We start from the raw sequence: 25413 nt of genomic DNA, 5'->3' as shown, positions 1-25413 counted from the left end.
TCTCATAGCTTACTGAAATACGTTGCAGAAATCTTCATACTCGTAAATAACTAAATAAGCAAACACAAACACCAATATGTAAGAGTAACACCCATAGAAGCTTGCTTTGTTTGTGCTGCAACCTCACAAATTCTGTTTATTGAAGGCCAACACAGGTGAGATAACTTTAAAGCAAATTGCCCATGAAGCTCAAAAACACTTTGCAGTTCACGTAGACGTGTATTCCTGGTTACATAAGGCCAACTGCAATAAAATTTCACTTGAGTTAAATTAGCTATAAATGAGCAGTACATACTTGCTAAGCTGCAGGGATGTTAATTGTCTGAAGTTGCATAAACTGCAGGGACATTAACTTCAGTATTACCCGCCTTTAATTAATTACCTCAGCAGACAACACATGCACCTGGTGGTTAGCAGATGTGACTGCAAATCCCAGAAACTGGCCTCCGAGATTTTCAGCACATCCATGTGATCCCTAATCTCGGAGGTCATGCTGAGGAACCACGCTATTTCTCAATGTTTTGGATCATGCATCATTTCCGGCGAGAGGCAATGGCAGCATTATTGCAGTTTTGGTATCAAAACAGCCTTTTTTGATAGCCTTTTATGAGCTGTTCACTTGTAAGAAATGCCGAATTTTGTATGGCAGATGTTCTTTATCTTAACTAAGGTTGTCACTAAAGAAGCTAGCAGAGTATACTAATTTTGTGGCTAGCAGACGTATGGGATCTGTTTGCTGATACACGGGAATGGTACAAGCAAGAGAAGCAGACGACATGGGCGCTGGTTCTCAACACCGTGCCGTGCGACCTACGCAGAAGTGTTGAGACAGCCTGCTTCCTCCCGCCGCTGTTTGTCCAGGCCGCTCATCCGGTTGCACTTCCACCAGCCCAACGGTGCCGTACATCGAGGAACGACGCACGCCTCCATTTCCCCATGCTGCTCCTCCGGTTGTGCTTCCGCAGGAGCAACCAGTACATTACGCCGACGATCGACGCATGTCCACTCGGAAGTCAGACGTTTGGCATACTCCGAATCGCCGTCCTCTGCTGCTTCCACTGTGGTGAGGCAGATCATTTGTATCGCCAGTGCCCATACCGACGCCTCGGGTTGCGGGGCTTTTCTGCCTACTCGCCATCACCCCGACTGGGCCAACGACCTCGGGACATTGAAGATTATCTGGCTCAGCAACGCATGCTACCGCCTACCGGGCGGCAGTCGCGCTCACCGTCGCCAAGGCGATTTTCACCATCGCCTCCGCGGTATTCGAGCAGACGGTCGCCAAGTCCCCGCCGGGAAAACTAACTCCAGCGACCTTTGGGGGCGAGGCCGCTGGCAGTCGACGTGCTGAAGACCTCCGATCAACGCGAGTAACGAAGGGTACTGGTCCGACATCAACTGCAGCTGAACGGAATGACCGGCTTTCGCTCGACATACCTGTGGTGATCGACGGTTATGCGGTTAGCGCTTTAGTGGATACCGGAGCGGACTATTCTATATTAAGCGGGAAGATGGCGACGTTTCTGAAGAAAGTAATTACACCTTGGCATGGTTCGCCGATTCGTACGGCTGGTGGTCACAGTTGTTACTCCACTGGGAACCTGCACGACAAGAGTTCGGATTCGAGGATCGACATTCGTGGTGAGTTGCCTTGTCCTACGCGAATGCTCCCGCAACGTCATTCTCGGAGTTGACTTCCTGCAGGAATACGGCGCTGTTATTGACTTACGGGGAGGTGTAGTCACGTTCTCAGCCGACCAAGCAACGACACAAACGCTGACAAACGACGTGACGACGCGCTACGTGTTTCCTGCCGAAAGTGTTACGCTTCCTCCATGAGCCAGTGTTCTAGTCGAAGTGATGTGCGGTGGATTGCGCGAAGGTGGAGTGGTCGCAGAAAGTACCTTAGCGTATCTACTGACGCAAGGTGTTTGTGAGGCCAGGAGTGTGCTACTGCTTCGTGATGGCCGATCTAAGTTGCTAGTCACCAACTTTAGTAACGAGCATCGACACCTTTTCCGCGGTACTGCGATAGCATTTGCCGAAGAAGTAGAACACGTTGCTGAATGTTTTGCCCCTGAACCAGTGAGGATGGCTGACAAGGCACTGGGCAATGTCGACATTAATTCAGAGTTGTCTCAAGACAAACAGGCAGCACTGCACGAGCTCTTGCTTGAATTCAGGGCATGCTTTGCAAGCTCGTCTAAGGTGCAGCCAGACTTCAGTTACAAGGCGACGCATGGTCAGTTACCATGCGACGACGCACGCCCGATACGCCAGCAGCCCTACCGCGCGTAGGCAAAGGAACGCGAAGCGATTCGTACGCAAGTACAAGAGATGCTTGAAGACGGCGTGATCGAACCTTCCAACAGCTCATGGTCGTCTCCGGTCGTTCTTGTCAAAAAGAAAGACAGAACGCTACGCTTTTGCGTCGACTACCGGAAGCTCAACAACGTAACTAAAAAGGACGTGTACACACTGCCACGTATCGACGACTCAGATCGACTGCGGCGTGCCCAGCACTTTTCGTCACTCGACTTGAAAAGTGGATACTGGCAGATCGAGGTAGACGAATGAGACCACGAGAAAACTGCCTTTAGTGACTCCCAACGGCCTTTACGAATTTCGAGTGCTCCCTTTCGGTTTGTGTTCAGTGAATGGTGGAATGGTGGACTTTCCAGCGAATGGTGGATACTGTCCTTGCTGGATTGAAGTGGCAGACTTGCCTTGGTGTATCTTGACGACGTAGTTGTCTTTTCTGAAACATTTGAGCAACATCTTCATCGCCTGCGGCATGTGCTAGAAGCGCTCCGATCAGCTGATTTCACGCTTAAACCAGAAAAGTGCCACTTCGGTTATGAAGAGCTCAAGTTTCTTGGACACGTCGTCAGCACCAAAGGAGTTCGACCCGATCCCGACAAACTTGCCGCTGTAGCAGCTTTTCCTCCTCCTGCTGACAAGAAGGCCGTCCGATGCTTCCTGGGCTTGTGTGCGTATTATCGCCATTTCATCGACAACTTCTCGAAGATTGCGGAACCCCTGCCTCGACTTACCAGGGATGATATGCCATTTACCTGGACGCATGAGCAAAAGGCGACCTTCGCTGACCTACGACAACGCATGCAGTCAGCACCCGTCCTGGCACATTTCGACGAAGAGGCTGACACCGAGGTGCATACTGACGCCAGTAACATCGGCCTTGGCATAGTACTCGTCCAACGTCAAGACGGCATTGAAAGAGTAATTGCTTATGCTAGCCGCTCGCTGTCCCGTGCCGAGGCGAACTACTCTACTACAGAAAAAGAGTGTCTCGCGGTCGTCTGGGCGATCACGAAGTTTCGCCCTTATCTCTACGGCCGCACCTTCAAAGTGGTGACAGACCACCATGCTCTATGTTGGTTGGCGAACATACGCGATCCTTCAGGACGACTGGCACGGTGGAGCTTGCAGCTACAGGAATTTGACGTCACTATAGTTTATAAGTCTGGCCACAAGCACGAAGACGCCGACACGTCGCGTGCTCCCGCCGAATCTGTCAGTCGACAGTCAGAGGACGACGACGGCTTCCTGGGCGCCCTTACTACGTCGGATTTGGTCAGATGGCAGCGTGACGACGCTGAAATTCGACCTCTGATCGACCACTTAGAGGGCCGTCAAACAACCATACCACGCCATCTATGTCGCGTCTTGCCGTCCTTCTGTCTACGAGACAATGTGCTGTACAAGAACACCCGCCCGAATGACCGAGCCTACCTCCTAGTAGTTCCCAAAGACTTGCGGGACGATAGTCTTTTCGCTTGCCACGACGAGCCTACATCTGGCCACCTCGGCTCCTCATGAACGCTTGCTAGAGTGCGCGATATGTATTACTGGCCCGGGCTGTCGGCAAGCGTCAAGCAGTATGTTAAAGGCTGTCGTGAATGTCAGCGATAAAAGTCACCACCCCTGAAGCCCGCTGGGTTATTGCAACCCACCGAACCACCTCATAAGCAATTCAACCAAGTCGGCATGGACATTCTTGGGCCGTTTGCTCTATCAACCGACAGCAACAAGTGGGTGATTGTCGCCACTGACTATTTAACCCACTATGCTGAGACAGAGGCGCTCCCACGAGCCACGGCTTCTGAGGTAGCGCAGTTCTTCATGTGTCACATTGTCTTGCGCCATGGTGCCCCATCCATTGTTATCACAGACAGGAACGGCGTTCACGACACAGCTCATGGACAAAATTTTTCAACTAAGCAACGACAGGCATCGAAAGGCGACCGCTTACCATCCGCAGTCCAACGGCCTTACGGAGCGACTAAACAGGACCATCAAAGACATGATCTCTATGTATATCGACGTCCAGCACAAAACATGGGATCGTATCCTGCCTTATGTGACCTTCGCGTATAATACCGCCGTACAAGAAACAATGCGCTTCACACCATTTCGCCTCGTCTACGGCTGCGAAGTACAGATGATGCTGGACGCTATGCTTCCGTGCCACGACGCCGAGCACCTAACTACTGCCACCGAAAAGTTTGCTCAGCGCGCTGAGGAGGCTTGCCAGTTCGCGCGGCTGCACATCGGTGAGCAGCAAGTCTCAGATGCACGGCGCTATAACATCCGTCACCAGCAAGTGCGCTACAGTCCCGGAGACCAAGTGTTGGTGTGGACCCCTGTTTCACCGCCGTGGCCTTTGTGAAAAGTTGCTCAGCCGGTATTTTGGCCCATACAAAGTGCTGTGCCGCATTAGTGACGTGAACTATGAAGTCATTCCAGATAGTGCGGCACAAACACGGCGTATACAACCACCTAGCCCTGATGTAGTTCATGTCGTACGCATGAAGCCCTACGTTGCGCGTTTACACTCCCATTTGCACCTCATGCACTTACCTCTCTGTTTCTAGAGAGGTAGAGAATTGTTTCTAGCTACGCTGCTGTAGCTATCACTGTGTTCTGTGCGCGAGCATCTTCACTGAGCGTGTTTTCTTTTTTTGTTTTTTGTTGTTGTTTTTTTCCCTTTCCCACACCACTTCTTGAGCATCGAGCCGATGCTCTTTCCGAGGAAGGGGGGAAATGTCACCTGTAGTAGTGGGAATAGGGCAAGCGCAGAGGCGCAAGAAGAAAGAAGTGCGCGTGCTAACGGCCCGCTCTATAGTTAGCTGTCGCCGTCATTTTCTCCAGAGCCCAGCTGCTCATAAATAAACATTGTTAGCCCCCTTTGAAGGCGCGTGGCAGTATTAATCACAGGTCACTTCTGACGAGTGATAATCACGGCGTTTTTTTTATTTCTCAGTTTTGTTACGAAAAACGTTATGTACCCGCTTGCATTTCAAGTGTAAAACTTTTCAAAGACCACTGTATATCAAATTATCTGAAACTGGGCTTTTTACGTGGTCGAGAATGCCATTGCAGTTGGCCTTTAATGGTGAAATAAATGATGCAGAAACACTGACCAGCAATGCCTAGTCTTGTACTCTTCCTCGGACAGCTGTAGCCCCGTGGACTTGCGGCTGGACGACTGCTTTCGGTTGCTAAGGCCAGCTGTGGCCTTGTTGTGTCTGTCAGAGCACCGTTGCATGTCGCTCTTCACAAGGCTCATACAGGTTGCCTGGTTGATTGCTGCTAAGGAAAAGGTCAACAGGGTGCATTAGCCACTGCCATGTCGCTCCTTTTAATAATTTATGTTTGTTTCTCAAGACCTTTACTTAACAAATGCAAAAGAATAAAATCATAGACATGATAAAGAAAAGTAAAGTCACCACTGTAATTCAAGTACAAAGTGTAATGATGTTCTAGATGTTCTAGAACGCAAAAGTAATACCAGTGTCACACAGGGCATTTTCAATCATGACTGTGCCCAATTGGGATCGAGTTTGTCGACTGCCATTGGATCCTTTGCGTTGGTGTAGAAGGGAGGCAATTGCAATAGAGAAATTCAATCCAGATTGGGCAAAATCCAAATTGCACATTAAAATAAAAATATTTGGATGTACATAATGTGCAAATGTTGATGGAGGAGAGGCAAAGTTTAAAGTGACATGAAGAGAACATTTACGGTAATCCATTTAGAAGGCGAGCCACTGTCATGGACAAAAGAAACACAAACAAAAAAGTATGAACAACACTTTCAATCATTATTAACTAGAGAGTGTCATTTAGTACTAACAGTTCAATCTCGTTATAATGAAGTCACGTACGACATAAAAATAAATTCATTTCATCCAAAATTCATTACAAGCATACTGATACATGTACTAATTTGTCTTTTTCCAGTGACTATTTATCATGCGCTAACAAATGTTACAAAGCTGCCGTTCAGCCCAAGTTTCACATTCCAGTACCAGAACTTTCTTTATTATGATTGTCAATTTTATCTGTTTTCTATGTTGTTGCCAAACCATGTGTAATCAGATTGCTTGCACCATGCGAATAGTATTGCACATTCTAGAATGCACACGAGAACCAGTGATAACACTGTAATCTTCGACGAGTTATGTATAAATAGCCGACACGCTTGACCTGCCAGTCAGATTTCGATGATTGACAACTGTGCTCACCGCATTTTGATGTGCTTGAGTGTTACTTGCTTTTCTGGGCACATGTTCACCCAATAAACAGTTATTTTCATGACCCACAGTTTTTTTTTGCAACTGTCTGATCCTTCCCAGTCACTACAACGTGACAATATATTTGTTGCCCAGCAATATGGGTGAGAAACATTCTATATTTACATCTAGTGTAAACATTTTCGGGTCACGAATGCAGGCAACATTGTCAAGAGGACAGTTCCAGAGTTCAATGAAATGCAGCAAGGCAGATGAATTGAAATCAAGAGTGAGGCCAGAAAGGTATGTTTAGGTCCATTGATTATATAAATGACATGATTTGTGAGGAGGTCGAGAAAGAGGGAGGGTGGTTGCATGCTCACTGGAAGATGTTTTAGGAAACACAAGGCAGGGTTATGATTCTGCATTATTCGAAGGGACGGAGGAACGAACAATGGTCTGATTCATGTGAAACTTGTGATTGTATTTCTGCAGTTGCAAAGAAAAAATAGCCCACTCATCGTGCCACTGTCCTCGATTTGACAAAGGCAATCAATGTCCAATGCATTGCGGCAACTAGACTATGTGCACTGACTGTACAGATACCAGTGGAACACGGTGCCCTCAATCATCAGCTTAGAAGGCAGTGATGGCAATTTTCAGCTTTCTGAAAACAACTGGCTTCTGTGAGTTGCATGGTGGTGTCTCCTCACATGAACACATTCAACCTCTTCCTCTCTTTCACTTTTTTTTATTTCCCTCCTCCAGCATAGAGTAGCCAACTAGACGTTCTTTTGGTTAAAATCGGTGCTTTCTTTCTTTCCTTTTCCTCTGAGTACTATGAGACTGCAACATCTCCTGAACAGTGCTCACCTGGAGTGGGCACACTCTCGATGCGAAGTGGCTGCCGGTAATCATCGCTGCACATCCAGGACAGTGTCGGCTCCCGGTCATACAGGAACAGGCCCAGGAACTCAACGCCCTCCTTGTTGCACATCAAGCTAGTGGCCCGCCGCATGCACCTTTGGTAGTTCATGTACCGCCTGCAAAGCCACAAAGACATTTCATAATTTTTCCAGGTACTGCCGTATGCCATGATAAAACCCTTGTCATCTGTAACGATGTGTCATTTAGGTAGATAAAAGAGCCCTCTGCACTAAGAAAACACGCGGTTCAAATTACATGGAAAAAAACGTTTACCTCTAAATCTCTTGCTTAGGCAAAATGCTGACAATTAAATGTGGATGAGACACAACCACATATATTCATCAAGTTGGAAAAAATTATGTTACACTGCATCCCGGATTCCATTGAAAACACTTTGTCCATAAGACATCCAAATTATGCCCCAATATCCATGCAGCTGTTTGCACACAAATAGGACATCTGCTGGATGTCCAGTTTTAGGTATCCTATTACGGATGTCCCAAGGATATCACACATGCACCTGTTTCGGATATCCTACCATGCATGTCCTAAGGTTATCCCACATGTATCTTTTTGACATACACATGAATATTTGTCCTCCAATTAAGGTTTTGCCATTGAGTTTCCTCATAACAAAATTATATTTTCTCATATGTTCGAACAACAATCCGAAGCTATCATGCCTGCAGCTCGTGTGTGCTTTGTATTTGTACATTACGAATTTTCTGATGGAATTTACTTTGAAAACTTCAATTAGTTCAATAAAGTGCTTGGCAGAAGGCCTAAAAAATTGAGGAGTAAATGCAGCACTTCCGCACATGTGCGTGCACGCGTAATGTGTGCACACAATGTATCTGTTCTTGATGCGTGGGCCCTCTGCTTGATGCATCTGTCTCACAGCATGTGCTGCGACTGTTAATTGACATTATGGCAAATACTGTGCAAAAGGCCATGCCATTTGTCCAAAAAATGTATGCACCATGTCCCCATAATGTTTCTCATGGACATGGAAGGGATGTTCATAGAACACAGAAAGTGCGACCAAATGGTAATGTGAGGGACATCCACAAGACGCATTCAATATATGTATGTTCTGGCAGTGAATGTCCATAGGATATCCATAGGATGTCATTGTTGTCACTGGGATATACGTAAATGTACGAAACAACTTTAGAAAACTCAACGTTTTCAATGTTTACAGCTACTAAACATTGGTAGCCGATGAACACATCTTCCAAATATAAAAAATGCATGGTGTGATAAGTTCTGTTCTTGCACTTCATAAAGCTTGCCATGCAGCTCAACATATACAATGAACTTAAGAATAGCTAATAGCCATTAAAAGAGGTTACAGCCCCTAGAGTAATGACTATGCAAGATGCGCACTGTGCACAATTATGAAATACCAAGAGATGTCAAAGTAAATAAACTGATGCTAAAAAGCAAGCAGCAATGTGCACGGCTGTCCTATGTGATAAGGACCATAGTTGTAATTTCTCGTAATAAGTTTCACTGATGCCTTTTTTTGTTGTCACTAGGCTAAAAAAAAGTTCGTCTGTCTGGAGATTTAGGCAATGTGTACATTCTATCACAGCTGGGTGTTGAATTTTCAATGAAAGCACACACAGAAAGTGTCATATTAATCACAAGCTTAAACTCCTAGCACAGAAAGGAAAAGAATGTGGATATTACCTAAATTCCACCTTTCACAGTACTGTCCCAATGTCAACCCTACAGTGTCAATACCTTGACACTAAAAAGAACTGATGCAAAATTATTCCACAGTTCTGCCAGTTAGGCATTAATGTATTTCGATCCTTATGACTGGCCAGCTGATCTTAATAGTTTACGCATGTTAATACCTAAATACGAACCACCCATTCATTCAGTCATTCATTAAATCAATGAATGAATGAAATGCTTTAACATAAAAATGTTCATTAAGGCCCAGCCCTAGAAGCATTTTTATTGCTCCCAACATCTTTGTGCTGATGTTGCTTATTATGGAGCAATTGCTGTGTAAGCTAGCACTTGATTGCTATAAATGGCTTTATGACGTTCTAAATGGTCATGTGACAAATTATCTTAAAAATGTTCGAATTTTTAAATGATGGAGAATGACAGTAAATGTCTAGTAAACATGCTCAAAGATAAATTATGTTATCCAGTATACCTGTTATACTTGACGGTAACTTGTTGGCAAAATTGATAACACTACCACTTCTCTGCTACAAAGAATAAGGTGCATTATAAGCCAGGGCCAGCCTGTAGTGATCTTTGTTATTCTCATTTTATTTCATTTTTTGTCACTGGCTCTGTCACATTGCGCTGACATCAATCACATAGGCTACTCAGCATGACAGATAAGACATTACTAGAATTGAAAGATAACTATTACACAATACAGAGTATGAATTCCTATCTTTCTAAGGAGTCGATCTGCACCATAAAATATAGAACAGTTAGTTGCGTGCTACCATAATTGCTCCCTACACTGCTGGAACATCCATTGCCAAATCCCCGATGGAAAACACTGTGTTTCACCTAATTTCCAACCAAACTAAGATAAAGAAAAAGATGTTATTTTGCAAATCAGTTAGAAAAAAGGCATAATTGTCATTACCCATTTTAAACAAAAATATTTTTTTGCACAGCACTAAGCCAATTATGCTCAGTTACGGTATATTTAAACATATTCGCTTTAGGCAATCAGATTTACTGCAGGAACCAATGAACCGATAATGCCAAATAGGCTAATGGTTCAAATATTTCTGTAAATATTTCCCCTGTTCTTCTTGGTTTCTCCACTTCTCATGGGGCTATCTTTTACATAATTATTCTTTCCAAGTTCTGAAAAAAGAACCGAAATATAAGATGGTATTGGCATTACCAGCAACTTGCATGCCTAAATTGCGGTGCTATAAAATGTGTTTTCCGAGAAAGAAGCCTACATTTGACCAAAGAAGCTACCAGACATTGCACGCAGCAGCATAAATCAGAGAGTCAAACCAGCAACATCGTTGTCACGATGAAGCTTGTAAACCACTGCAGCTGCAGCTGATAAGCACTTAAATCGAATGCTGGCAAAGAAATCAGGAATGCTCTACTCCCATACTTTCTCAGCTTACGCACTTTGAAAATGCACGGAGAGCAGTGCAATCCAAGGTGCAAAAGCACATCAAGACATCACATTTTTTTAATATTAAACAGGCATTCTTAAAGGGCAAAAGATTAACCATGTAGGTCACATTGTGGAAGCAACTGCATCATGCAGTAATGAACTCATTCTATAACTCCTTTCAAACATAAAAGAAAAACTAGTTAGCTAGAGATAGAACAAAGCTAGTGCAATACAAACAGAAAAGCTAGAACCAGAAAAGCAAGTAGAGCAAGAAACATCTGTAGTTGGTCAAGATGACTGTGAACAATATTCCATAATATTCCATTGATCTCACCCGGCTTTGAAATACTTCCACATTTCTCTTTGTTCTTAAAATTTTCTTGAAGTTACTAGAAACCATGTAATATCTTTGAATATGCTGCAGTTTCAAAAGTGATGAAGACATCACTTTCCAGTTGAGGTGGGGTCATCACAGTTTGCACTTCACTACACTATAGCATGAATGTAGTCTTCATCAAGTATGCAGAAATATGCATTTCCAATAAAGCTCACCTGCACTGCTCTTCAGATGGGTACTTGCTATTCAGCTGGTATTTCTTCATCTGCGTGTCATACTCATTGTTGCAGCGTTGGACTTCAGGCTTCTGAAAGCATGCACCATCCTTCCAGTGCTCTGCAGAGAGAAAGACAATGGTGGTATGTTTGACACTGGTGTCCAACCTTCAGCAGTGCAAATGGAAATGATGCTGATGTGGGAAGAAATATGCCAGAGTGTAATCTTAATGCAGTAAACATGCAGTTGAAGCCAGAAAGCTGTGCAAATGAGTGGTTTCAGCAAGGTTTCAGTGTGCATTGTCAACATCTCTCCAGAATCTGTTGTCGGCTAGTGTCACTTTAAATGACGCCGAATACATGTAATGTAATGACATTATTCACTCAATTGCTCATAGATTTATGCACACTCATATGTGAAGTGCATTTGGTGAAATACTGGCAACTAAAACCCACAAATAGTGTTTTCAATTATACGAAACACCCTGAATTGCCCATGCATCTCTGTCCATCCAGGTTCACAAAATGTAAGGTTCATCCCTACAATACTTTTTTTTATAAAATGTGTGAAACAGCACATTTTCTAAATAAAAAGGACATGCAGTGAGAGATTATGCACATATAAAGAGGTATTTTTGCAATCATATGTTGCAGGTTTTTTTCTAACAATCCCGAAAATCTCGCTAAAATATTATATATATAGGGTCACATCCCTAAAAATCGGGACTCTCAAAATGTTTCATCCTGTATGGATACCGTGCCTTCTTTTAGTACAAGGCATAGAAACCTTTGCAACTTCTGGCATCAGTGAAGATTAGTATATCTGCTCAACATCTGTATGGATACCATGCCTTCTTTTAGTACAAGGCATAGAAACCTTTGCAACTTCTGGCATCAGTGAAGATTAGTACATCTGCTCAACATATATATGTACCTTTGACAATTAAATGATGCAGGCACTGTTTCATTCAATGATACTGTCACTACATAATGATACTCTTTTGTGAAACATCACAGTTGTGCAATTGATTATTGAACTCTGTAATGAAAACTTCAGATGTCAAAGCTCATCATTCAAATAAGGTTTCACAGTTATTAAAAGCGTCACTAACTAAAATCTTAGAAATATCCTCCATCTAGGATATATGACGATATATATTTGAGAATGTTTCCTGCAGGAACAAGAATAATACAAATGCCTTGAAATCCACAGTGACGCGTGAATATTGTTGGTGCCCCGATGTTCGCGTGGGCAAAAATCAAAATGGGAAATTTGTCTCGTTTTCATTGCCAATAAATAAAGGGACTGACAACCGCTTTTTAAGGACCCAGTTTTTTTATGGCGCAACGAAAAGCTCACCCTCAGTAGTGTTTACACCAGCAGCGGTTACTTCCAAAAGCACGTGGATATATTGTAAGCCGAATTTTTCGATCTGAGCAGCCTCTAAAAAAGTAAGAGTCCCTCCTGCAGCAACGCTGAGAAGTGAGAGAGATGCCGATAGCCTGCCTCGCAAATTGTGAAAGCCGCCCATCGTCTTTCTTTCACTGGAGGGAGTGCAACTGTGATTATCCACCTGCGTTTCGGTCTTTTCAACCACTTGTGAAAATAAAAAGCGGGCACAATAGGTTTGCGTTGTCGTACAGACCTTTCTTATACTTGTATTCCGTTTTTCCCCAACTACACGCCTACGCAATGGATGGCTGAACCTCGTCGTGGCTATTCTGTCGATAGACGAGCCAAGCCAGCTCATTGAAAACAAAGGCGAAGGCAGCGCCACTAGTCTACTGGCTACAAATGAAGGCTGATATGCACATTGTAAGATAGAAAAATCCTATAAAAAAAGTGTACTGCATTTCAATACCAATAGAAAGACCAGGAACCACGTACAGTAATAAGAGGTCACGTGGTAGGCCTCATATATATCTTCATGTTTTTGCCACATCATAGGGCGCCAAAGGTAATTTTTTGCGACTTTTAGTGAAGAATTAAAAATATGAATTCACGTTTAATGAGAAAGACATGGCTCGTTTTAACCAGTACAATAGGCAATCTTTCCATCAGTAGGGTTATCTCAATTCATGTTCTGAGCAGTTGTCAGAACAGAATTGTCAGGGCAGAATGTATTTAAGTCAACCCAACAGCTTTCGATCAATACCTTAAAGGGACACTAAAGGAAAATATTGAGTTAATTCAATAACTTATCTGTCTAGAAGTCTATCATCATTTTCTACGTGGCAATACACAACGTTGTTGCATGGAAAAATTTGCCGTGGTTGAACGCGGTTAAACCAAGTTTGTTGAGCGATAGCACGGTTTTGCTTGCTTTGGGAAAGGGCACAGACGCTGCTCGGCGCCGTCAGAGACTACCGCATCTACAACTGCACCCCAAGACAACACACAGACCCTGCTCGGCGCGACAGCAGCAGTGAGTGAATTGAGCTTCATGCTGCATCTCGCTTCAACGCGAACTAAGCGTCGAAAGTACAGCGCATACGAAGCTACCAGCACGCGGCGCACTTTGTACACATCGCCGGCCGCTTTGAAGATGAGGCCCGCGCGACCGCGCATTTTGTCCACATCGCAGATCGCTTTCAAAATATGGGCGCCCACGCGGCGTACGCACCAACCACCGGTAGTGGCAGGCTAAGTGCCAGTTTGACCTCGGCTGAGCTTGAAGGTCATCTTTAGAGAACCAGGCGTTTTCTGGGTTTGTAGCTGGAGTAGTAGAGCTATCGTTCTAAATCTACCATCGAACGTCCTGCTGGCGCTCCTCAATTTGAATCACTCGCGCCAAAACTGAGGCCATTACGTAATCTCTACGTCCTACCTCTGCCGCTATCTGCGAAAGCCACTCTTCTCTCAACTCGCTTTGGCGGCGTTTATCGAACCGCCCGCCTCCCGCCTCAGCTCCATCCCCGGTACCTTGACGTCACATGACGCGTCACATCATGACCTCCGAGACTGCGCGCGCTGGCAGGTTTTGGTCCGGCTGTCGATAAGCTTAAACAACTCTCGCCGCGTTAGCTGTGTCTGCCTTAATTACTAAAGTAAAGGAGCTACGGGAGACCCTGATCACGAGAAAGAAATTTACAGAAGAATAAAATTGGGTTGGAGTGCATACGGCAGGCATTACCAAATCCTGACTGGGAGCTTACCACTGTCGTTGAAACGAAAAGTGTACAATCATTGCATTCTACCGGTGCTAACATATGGGGCAGAAACTTGGAGGTTAACAAAGAAGCTCGAGAACAAGTTAAGGACCGCACAAAGAGCGATGGAACGAAAAATCTTAGGACTAACGTTAAGAGACAGGAAGAGAGCGGTGTGGATCAGAGAACAAACGGGGATAGCCGATATTCTAGTTGACATTAAGCAGAATAAATGGAGCTGGGCAGGCCATGTAATGCGTAGGATGGATAACAGGTGGACCATTAGGGTTACAGAATAGATACCAAGAGAAGGGAAGCGCAGTCGAGGTCGGCAGAAAACCAGATGGGTTGATGAAGTTAGGAAATTTGCAGGCGCAAGTTGGAATACGCTAGCGCAAGACAGGGGTAATTGGAGATCGCAGGGAGAGGCCTTCGTCCTGCAGTGGACATAAAATATGGGCTGATGGTGATGATGATGAAAGGAGCTATGCATAGTCAGAGAAAGGGAAACTGAAACCACTCGCCAGGACTATATTGCGTACGAATACACGTCCAGAAGCTTCGCCCTATTTGATTTTGCTTCATAGCCTACACTAAAATCGCGTGGCCCCACGGGCTGCAGCCTCGGTGCACTTGCCTTTGACGGCGTCGCGGTCCTCGCACGTGGCGTACGCGTACTTTCGCGCCTGGCTGATAATCTGGGACTTCTCCTCCTTCTGCTCCAGGGGCAGGCACTGGGACGTGTAGTTGAGCAGGCAGTTGAGGTTCTGCCGGATGTACCTGCACGCAGACACACACACACACACACAAACGGTGATCGAAAACGTCCGGGATATAGATATGGGCAGGGCATTCTTCGTGCATGCGTAAATAATAGTCCAGGTGCAATATCCATTAGATATATCTCGAATATAATATAGACAGATGTTTCGTACCCTCCGACAGATGTTTTGTGCTCGAAGCGGGGCATAAATAATCGGCTTTGCAATATACTTTCAGTCGGTGCCCTTACAGATGCATATTCAAGCATACGGGGAACTTCTAAAATAAGACACGCCAACAACATAAGAGGTTAAAGCATGGCAGCCAGCTTTAATGAATCCGTAAACAGTATACAGTTATCATTCATAACCCCGTGGTCCTGTTAACACTTGCTCGAGCAAGTCATATGCGAAACGCTGTTTTGACGTATACTACAGAAACTATGTCGCAGAGAACTAGGCAGTGGTTAAGTACCTGTTGGCGACAAGCGGAAGCTATAACTTTGCCAAGTAAAGGCTACACTACAATATCGATGGATGTCTTGAACGGGCGGACGATAAGAATGCAACCGAATCGAGCAAAATGCCGTCTGCAGCCTCATACTAACAGCAAGCTCAATATTTGTTTCCATTGCACTCTGTGCCAGTATCGGTCTTAAATTGATCAAAACGCACATTATAACAACTGTTACTACGTTTTTTACGTATTCGGCTGTAGAACGACCGCCGGTAGTTAAAGAATGGCAGCACCGAGGCCCGGAAGACAATCCATTTTATTTTTGTGATACACGCTTTTTGTACATTTACCAACCAATCACATTGGCGCAAACATAAAAGCTGCTAGAACGCAATTTTCCGGTTTTGCTGGTGGTTTCTTTGATTGCTTTATATACGCTATGTTGAAGCACAGCATTATCGTTAATTAATTAAGAAAAAAAACGAAAAAGACGTGTTCACTATTTTTGGCTTAGCTATGTTTTGCCAAAACGAAAAAAAAATGTGACAACATGTATTGTATACAGAAACTCCTCGTAGTAACAACACTCCGGAGACGCCAGATTAAGAGCTTAATAATTTACAAGCAACCGCGCCATTCCCACCCAAGAAGATAAACAACTAATCTTGTTTCGTCACCGCATCTTGAACTCTGGCTGTGTTTACGACATTAAACCTTAAGTACATTACAGAAATTTATGCATTAAGCAATTTGGAGTGACGGTAAAGTAAATATGCTGAGTGGATAAAATAAGCAACTGTGTTGCAACGACGCCTTGAAATGGATTCGAACATCAGGTAGTGTTAACGAAAACGCATTTGCCACGCAAGATTACGGTTTACGAACGCTGATAAAAAAAAAACGAAGTTTCCGACAATGAGTTAAATTTTCTTTTATTTCATTAATCGATGCGCAAACATGCAACTTATAACGTAATTACCAGCAGGTAGCCTAATGCGCGACTCTGTATAACACTGCGCACTAAGTGAGCACACACGCAACATACACGCGCCCACGAACGCACGGAAAAACTAACTAACGAAAGAAGCCGTTTTGCCAGCTACAGCAAACGTACGGAGCAAAAAGAAAAGAACACACCCAGCAAAAATATCGTGCGCCAGAAGGAATTTAATGCGACATTGGATTGGAAGTAGTCGCATCCAAACCACTTCTCGAGATTTCAAAAATATTTCGAACGACATTTAGAGTTCCTCCGCAGACGTCGAAATGAAATAAACTAAGAAGGCTTTGTTGTCGTGTAAGTGCATTGCCATGTACCCAGCAATCAAAGGATGCTATCCGATCAATATCGTTTGGATATCCACTATAAGAATACAGAAAGACATCTCCGGGATGAGCTGACAATGTCCTACGGCCGTGTCCTCGCACGATCGTTTGGCGGCTCTTTCCTAATCTGGTGGTCTCTCATGCACATGACAGACACGCTAGATATACAATCATCTTCCTAGGCATACAATGCTGGTAACGGTCAGGGCCCTTTCCACTGTGCTTACTAGGACCAGTCCGTCTTTGACACTTTCCTGGTTACCTTCATATAGCATATGTCATAGAAAAACGTCATGCGATAGATGTCAAGTAACGTATTCATATATAAGCAGAGCTTTAAGCGTACGTAGTTGTAGTACACGCCAAGTATGCCAAGCATTGTGCACATATACTTGGAGACGTGAGAGCGTTGGGTAACAGTCTAAATGCATCAGGAACTGTTTCCCTAAGGTAAAACTAAAGCTCAAGTAACTGAGGGGGAACTTTCTTTTTTTTTCACATGCTTAAAAAGTGTCCACAGGGCGTCCTTATGAAAATGGTTTAAATGACACATCTGAAGAATAATGCTCTCTTTGTCTCCGAAGCAGGACTTGGATACTGAGACGGTGTCACACGAACAACCAACTTGTCACACGGTATATCGGCCAGAGTAACAGGGCATATAGGCGGACTAGATTGGAACAAGAAGTTTCATCAGTGGCAACAAGTGAGGTTATGCAAGAAGACAGACGCCAGTCCTCATTCGATACATACGTTTGGTGTACGCGCAGTATTGGCTACTTTTGTTCGAGAAATATGATAAAATGTACGCAACAATTTCGTTTGACTACTTCTTATTCATTTAAAGTACTATTTCTCTGACTGAAAGACCGGGAGTTGGAATCATAATTTCGCTACGCGCATGTGAATAAAAAAAAATAACACAACAACAATGGAACGGCAAATTCAACACAACACAACTAAATACACATGCGGTGTTATAACAATGCGCACAGTATGAAATTCTACAAGTACACCTGCCTGCAAGTGAAATCGCCGGTACCGTAAAACGATGAAATTATTACCAGAAATGAAACAAAACATATTAAATATTACGTACATTCAATCCAGCCTAACCTTATTAAGTGTCACTGTAACTTAAACCACCCTGTATTTTGCCTTTTACTTCTCCCTTTCCTTCTTTTCTACCCACGGCACACGTGCTCTGACTCTGTTTCACTTTCTAAACAAAATCAGGCCATGGTTAATCTCGATCGCTTCACAATATTCACACAAACTCTCGCGAGAAGCACTTAGATCAAACATGGGCGTATATAAAGAAGCCGGCATTAGAACAGTATTATTTTTTTTATTAGCTTGCCCTGCGGCACAAGACAGGTGATATACATTATATGTATACATATATAGACGACTGTTTTCAATAAGCCCTAGCAGGAAACACATGGTGTGAACCGCAAGTCCACCAACAGTGCTCCGGTGGCCGGCTTGGATGCAGCCCAGCTTTAGACAGGAACCTAGATGTGCGATTCAGGGTTAACACCCCAAGATGTGCGGCGCGACTGTGAGAGCAACTGGGCGAGGGCGGAGAGGACAAGAGGCTTACAAGGCTGGCCAACAGTCACGCAACCCATACAGAGGTTGCAGCTGGCACCAATGCAGCTACCCACGCGAATCGTTCAACCTCCTCGCGGTGGGAGAGACAGTGTGGGAAGTCTGATCCACACGAAGTTATCAATGCGCGTGTGGAGGGGCGATATGATTTCCTGTAATGGAAGTCCCGCAAGCGCTGGGAGTTGCGGGAAGAGCGGTAACGGATATGCGGCTGGTGGTTTGTGGCTCGCTGCAGTCTGTCTGATTGTGTCCTGGTGAAGACGAACACAGTATCGCTGCAGACCGCACGGGGACTCCTACACTGCGCTATGCACTTTGTCTGCGAAAAACTGATCCAGTTCAACGGACAGCATCTGTGCATACAACTAGCTTTGATGTTTTTTGTTGCAGTATAGGGAACGCATAAGGTGGTCAAATCGTCGTATAAGGCCAGTCAGCTCGGTGAATGTAGACCTGGACACGTGGGGAAGGTGGTATAGGAAACGTCTGCGCTCAACTTCAACGCAGCTAGTGACGTCAACCGCAGTAGCGAGGCAGCCTTCGGCAAGCTCAGCGCCTATCAAGTCTACCCGTAGTGGGTTTTATTTAACGCATGTTGGTGCTACCCCACGTGAAAACGTTAAGCTCGTATAACAGGACAGAATGCATGTCAATTCTGTGCACGACGGTTGTAAGCTGGGCTACTTGGTTGACGTTCAACGTGGTACGAGTCCGATAAGTATACGTAGGAAACGTACAGGGCTGGTAAATCAGCTCACTGTATCTCAAGCGCATACACTGATTCGTTTCTGGGCCTCTACATCATATGCGACAACGTCTCATCAGCTAACTTGAAGGTTCCGTATAATTCGATCACTTACCGGCATCGGGCGAGCAGCTCAGGGACGGTGGCCCTGGAGGCGTCGTTGACTTGCTGTGCCAGCAACACTGTCTCGCACTGCTGCGCCCTGGTGGCGCTGCAGTCCGCGAACTGGCTGCTGCCCGGCACTGCGTACACGTAAGACAGCCCAATGAGGAAACGTTGCAGGCATTTGAGAATCATATAGTAAAAAAAGAAAAGTGTAGGTACTCTTCCGTCTTCAAACCTAACGCAGGTTAACGCAGAAGGTTCAACAATAAATATTTCCAGGACAGCTCGTGCTGATACGAATGATCCAATCAGGTGGAGCACATTGAACGGTAAAAGACTGCGCTCTCCATCGCGCTCGGCATAATCGAGGGCCATCCGTACACGCAGAACAGGGAGTTTTAGGAGCCCGTTAGCACTGAAGGCTACAAAAACCCTGCTGTTCTTTATTAAAGAGCGCATCGACAGGTTTGGACAGTGCACGTAAACGAACAAAACGGGTGCCTAGATGCAAAGTATTGCACCACGTATCATAAATCAAGTAAACTTTACACGGGCATTGTACAGTTAACTGAAGAGACAGACGTCCTGTAATAGGTCCTTTATTCACAAAGGGAGGAACAAAGGCCCCTTATTGGGGAGGGGAACGCCGAGTACGTAAGGTAAACAGGCCCCCCACTAATTGGCGCGACAGGCCACCGGCTACACCGAAGCGCGTTAACGTAACAAAGTACTCTGGGTTATCCCGAATGTCCTCTTTTAGTGCTTCGTACATCCGTGTAATAAACATTTCTTGATGGCAGAGACGGAGAGCTTCGCGAGTTCGAGCCTTACACCTGGCAACATCAAGCGACCAATCTTTATTGCGTATGCAACTACCTATACAAAGGAGGATAAGCAACAGGATGCCCCAAGGTTGTAACCCGTAAGCCGGGACGTATCAATACAGCAAAGAATAATATATCTGCAGCAAGTAATACATTTAAATCAACACATGAGCAGTTACAAAAGCCCGAATAAGAATTTAAGAAGCACCCGTCGAAAGCATCACGAAACGCAGTCAAAGGAGTTAGTGGAATGCAGCTGTAAGTATTGAGTATATAATAACCAAAAACTTCCATTTGTGATAGCGATTCTCGTCCTTTGTGGGACCACCTGCAACCGCCAAAAGTGTTTCTCTTTCCTTCGTGTTCTAACAGAAACTGCATAGTTGCAGTTTCTATTTTTCACAACTTCTTCGGTAGGCACTGTGTCCTTCATACCGGCATGCCTCATAACTTTCATCGCACTCTACCTACAGAGACAGCAATGAGAACGCAATGATGATCACAGTCCGATCGCATTTGACAGAGCACCACCCTCCCCTCCCCCTCCCCACTGTGACGACCGGACAAGCCCGAGGGCACCCATTTGGGCAAGTTCCGCGTATACATGAGCTTCGGCCCGGCTCGCCCCAAACGAGCCGCACATATGCAATGTATTGTGTGGACGCATGTGTCCCGCACACCTCCGGCGCACCCTCTTGATTTGGGCGACCACGGGGCGCATGTTGGGCCGTTGAATTCGTCGGCCGCGGGAACTGCGCTCGCGCCTTCATCGCGGGACACTCTGATTACGGGTTCACGCCCCCCAGCGGCGCCTATACAGGGCTCCCACCTTCCACCCTGGCCGGTACCTGTCCCAGCGACGTATGTACGCACCCCTGCTAAGCACGGCGGAGATATAGTAGAGAGCACACTGGCCGGCGACCGCGGGCGTGCGCCTGCGCCACAGCAGGGCCTCCCCTCAATTCGTGGCGACGCCGGGCAAATCGGATGCAAATTTAGGCGCCACGCCGCGTACCGCCGCGCACCGCCGCCCGCTGATGAGGGTGCACGCCTGCACCTTGCAGCGCGGCTACGCAACGCAGCGTTGCCTCACTATACTCGCGTGTTGTGGACTTGTCGCACGCTATAAGAGCCAGAAAGAGCACAGAAAAATAACTTTGCTGGATCGTCCTTCAAGGGCGCATCGAGAAAGTTACCGCTCCAGTGAAAGTTCATTCAAGAGAAGTTCGCGTGAGTACGGAGCTCGCTGTTCCAACAAAGAAAACAAGAAAAAAAAAAAGACAAAGGCAATGTTGGTGTCGCAGTTATACCCAGCAGGTGCGCAGACCTATAGCAAATTACGAAAAGCTATTTTCTTTTTTTTCTGCTACACTTTTGCTATAGACTGCCATTCAGACACCCATACAATGTACCCACCCATATGCATGCAGGCGTCCATAGACGGAAACTCATACGCAGGAACTGATCCACAAAAGCCTATGCACGCAACCATGCAACGCACACGCACAAAGACACAAACATTGCGTTTCAAAGATTCTCCGTAATCTGTTATACGTGTTTTCGAGCAGCCCTTGAATGTCGCATATATAGTCATGTTGGTGCTTAAAGTTATGTATTTCTTCCTCAAGTAGTGCCCACAAACAAGAAATTTTCACAGCGCATGTTCGCCAAACCATAAACTAGTGCATCTTCCTTTCTTATGGGCCCCGCTTCTGTTACGTGACACTTGCGCTTTTCTTCCCGCGGGTGGTTGAGACCACAGGTAACGTTTGCGTTCAGCGGTTCTTCCGCCAGGGGGGCAACTGTGCGCTCCCCATGTCGAACCCGGATATATCGAACCCACATATAACTCATTATTGTGTATAACGAACAGCAGCAAAATCTCCTTGAAATATTTCCCATAAATCTTTTATTTTATATATCGAATTACCTATATATCGAACATTTGTGCGATCCCCCTTCAGATTCGACATATCCGGTTTCGACGATATAAATACACCCCGCAGCTATAGGCGCGCTCACTATAAAGCGTTCCAGTGGTCACCTGCTGTATAGGCACCTACTGTAGGCTATAGGAATGCTGTCTAGATATATACAGTAAGGATAAGATGCACGGTAGGAGAGGTAAGTGCGCATGCGCCGACGAGACGGCGTGGATCGCACGCAGGCGTTATAACACGGCGACATGTATATAACGCACACCGCGTATACCGATGCCACATTCCCAGCGTGCTATATATTTTCTCCACGCGGCAGCTCGCCATATGGGCCTTTCTTCGGGCAACCATGCACGGCGTATTTGGCGCCGCGGTCGCGGCGTGGGAGAACGAAGTAGCATTATACTCGCGGGCGCCACCGCGGCTTGCGCGTTTCGAAGAAGGGGCGCCGCCGCGCGTCAACAGGCCTCGCATCCCCGACGCCGCAGGCCACGGGCCAGGATTTATGTCCGCGCAGAGGGCTCGCTTTCCCAGCCATCGATCAGTCGTCGGATGGCGGACTCCCACGAACGGCCACACGACGGGGCGAGGAAGGAGAAGGGCAGGGTGGTCGGCATTCTCGAATGAATCGGCCGCGCGGGCAGACATATCGAATGATACAGGACCCCGCGTACATCATACACAGCGCGGGCGGCCATATAGTATTTCTGGGCCGCGACGTCGCCTGGCTCTCTACATACAGCACGCGCGCGCGTGCGTGTGCGAGGCAAGAGCGCACGCGGCGGTGGCCACGCGAGATGCGCGGAAGGCCGCCGTTCCCACGGAGAGGCGAGCGAAGATCTGGCTGTCAGCGCGAGAGAAGCGAGAAAACAAAGGGACTGCGCAACGGCGCCGCCATTATGCACCGCGTTTCCGGTGCTGCCGCCAGACCAGCTTCCTGTTTGTGATCGCTGGAACCTCCGGCGTCGTTTTTCGGGCGCTGCGACGGTCGGAGCCGACGCCCGCGTCCCACGAAACATCGAAGCCGCGGTGCCTTCGGAGAAGACCTGTCGCCCCCCCCCCCCCCCCCCCCCTCCGCGAGGGAATGGAAACTCGCATACCGCACAGTCTCGGACTGCGATTACGAAGTCGTTCGGTGTGGAAACGCTTAGCAACATTTCCCTGCAACCAGATGTCATGTAAACAAACACGAATGTGGACAACAAGCGTATAACTTTATCTCAACCCGCTGATACCTCACTAAGTGAACGCTTGCAATCCATGGCACATATATGAATGCGGCCACCGCTGTATAGGGAATCGAAGCCGCAACCTATTGCTCGATGGCAAAAACGTCATAGCCAACGCGGCGCGCAAGCCTCGTGTGAAAGTAGGCGGGAACTAAAATGATTTTCAAACGTTCCGAATTGACCTTGGGTCTATTCGTTTCGCCTGCACTTCCAGAACTATAGCTCAGGAGGTGCTGCACTTCGCTATTCGTTTAACTGTTGCAACATGGCGTCACTTGCACGCGTCCTCATTCGTTGCATTTGGTGCAGGCTCCGTGCAGAACGAAACACAGTATACGCTACGCTTAGGGGAGACTTACTATCGACCAAAAAAGTTTACGGACCACGGGATCTCAGAAAACGCTAAATATCCGAGCAGCTGGCCTTTAAAAGCAGCCAGTAAAACCGTACATCACAATGTTGTTCGCATATACCAGTACAGAGGCTGGATATGGGAATATCCGGCTGCGTTTTGAGGCTGCGGAGGTATTCAGCTATTTGTCAGATCCCTTGGTCCGTAAACTTTTTTGGTCGATAGTACATAGTGCAGGAGGTGTCGGGCCGGTTGTGCACGAACACGGAACTGACAATGAAGCGTCGAGGAATTTTCCCGAAGGGCACAACGACTCGAATGGATGGCTTCATAACCACGCTCTTCCAATATCGGAATCAGTGCTGGCCTACATAGTCCCTGTGCGACGAAGTTCCCAGCTACGGCGGTCTCGGAGCAAGACAACTGGGCCTTCTCCTCGGCTCTCGATGAGAACAACGGGTTTGGACCATGGTACAGAAATATTTGTCCGCGACAAGGACAGGATCGCGTTGTCTAGGACACTGGCAAGCACTTAGATGCTGCAAGTGAGCGGGTAGAAGCTTCAAATGCGATCGCGCGTACGGCACAACAACGCGACATTCGGCCGGCGGCAGCCACACTATTCTCGTGTGTTCACGGTGCTCCTTATACTACGCCTCTACAGCACCGCTCAGTTTCACGATGAAGGCAACCGTATGTGGTCGCATTCATGCATTCTTGTTCTCAAGTTCCCCTGTCACCCCGGAATGAGTTTCGTTTGATCTTAGGAAACCTTCGGGCCCAGACAAAACACAAATGGGCGAACAACATGTTCTTACAACTCCCTATACGCTCTTAAAAGCTTCGCACGCATTAAACCTTCGTACCAACGAAGAGTTAATGCGCCTTATCCATCTCCCGCAAGAAACACCAAAAACGAAAGGCGCAGCGGCCAATGTCAGAAGCGTCGGTGCTTTGAGGGCAACTCCGACCATCACGGAGTGAACTGCTCGGTATAACGGTGTCCCAACCACTACAAGTGCAGTACCAAAACCGCCATCTTGGTGACTATGGAACTCGGCTCTGACGCTTGGTGGCGTCAGACGCTGCGACCTTCGGTGGGAGCGGAAGTGCACCAACACAAAAACAACAACCATTCACGGTCGGCACTAACTGCAACAAACCGCAGCTGCCGAACTACTTTGAGACGCGGAAGTCTTATAGCAAGCCGCACACAGGGTGCCTAATGCCTCGGTGACTACGCATGCGCATAGCGTCTCGTTCGGCGTAACGTGCCTGACAGCTATAACTGCTTCATGTGCGAGGACGACGACTACGGAAACAAACAAACCGCACGGTAAATGTAGCGCGGAGCTTGCGAGCGCTCATTTATTTCAGGCACAGCCTTGACCTGAAAAGCTGTAGTGCAGCGCGTTGCTTACGACTAGCCCGTTGGAGAATATCTGCGCCTTCGCATTCGAATCAGCGCCAGCCGCGGCCGCACCATCTATACCTTCCGCTTTTCCCTCGTTTCCATCAGTGGCACAGAGCGCTAGAGTAAGGTTACGCAAGCCAGGACGTGGCAAGAAAAAGAACAGAGGAAAGTGTGTGGCACACTAAAGCTCGAACGGTTCATGAATTAAGAGAGGCAGCGGTGAAAGAGAGCTCACAAAGCACACCCCGAAACAACAGCCGGCGCGAGAAATTATACATCAACGCGCAAAGGGGGGCACAAGCGGCGCACAAAGCGCGGCGCCAAAGAAGTAGTATACGCCGCCGGCCATATCGAATGACTAATTTG

General features: G+C 46.6%; 1 protein-coding gene across 2 annotated transcripts in view; it reads right to left on the bottom strand.

Moving 5' to 3' along the window:
* Positions 1–25413, bottom strand: part of LOC119466520 (uncharacterized) — a 448294-nt gene that overhangs the window by 13707 nt on the left and 409174 nt on the right. Inside the window, exons 2-6 of one of the 2 annotated variants that reach the window (XM_037727038.1) lie at positions 19302–19428; positions 14924–15066; positions 11137–11257; positions 7410–7579; positions 5445–5613 (exon numbers count right to left, since the gene is read on the bottom strand). In XM_037727038.1, coding sequence (XP_037582966.1) covers positions 5445–5613; positions 7410–7579; positions 11137–11257; positions 14924–15066; positions 19302–19428 — 730 coding nt within the window. The remainder of the gene's footprint in view (positions 1–5444; positions 5614–7409; positions 7580–11136; positions 11258–14923; positions 15067–19301; positions 19429–25413) is intronic. The other variant, XM_037727039.1, reaches the window with a different exon arrangement.

The sequence above is a fragment of the Dermacentor silvarum genome, chromosome 10 (assembly GCF_013339745.2).
Source record: "Dermacentor silvarum isolate Dsil-2018 chromosome 10, BIME_Dsil_1.4, whole genome shotgun sequence".
Lineage (NCBI taxonomy): Eukaryota > Metazoa > Arthropoda > Arachnida > Ixodida > Ixodidae > Dermacentor > Dermacentor silvarum.
This window is presented reverse-complemented; position numbering and strand designations above follow the sequence as displayed.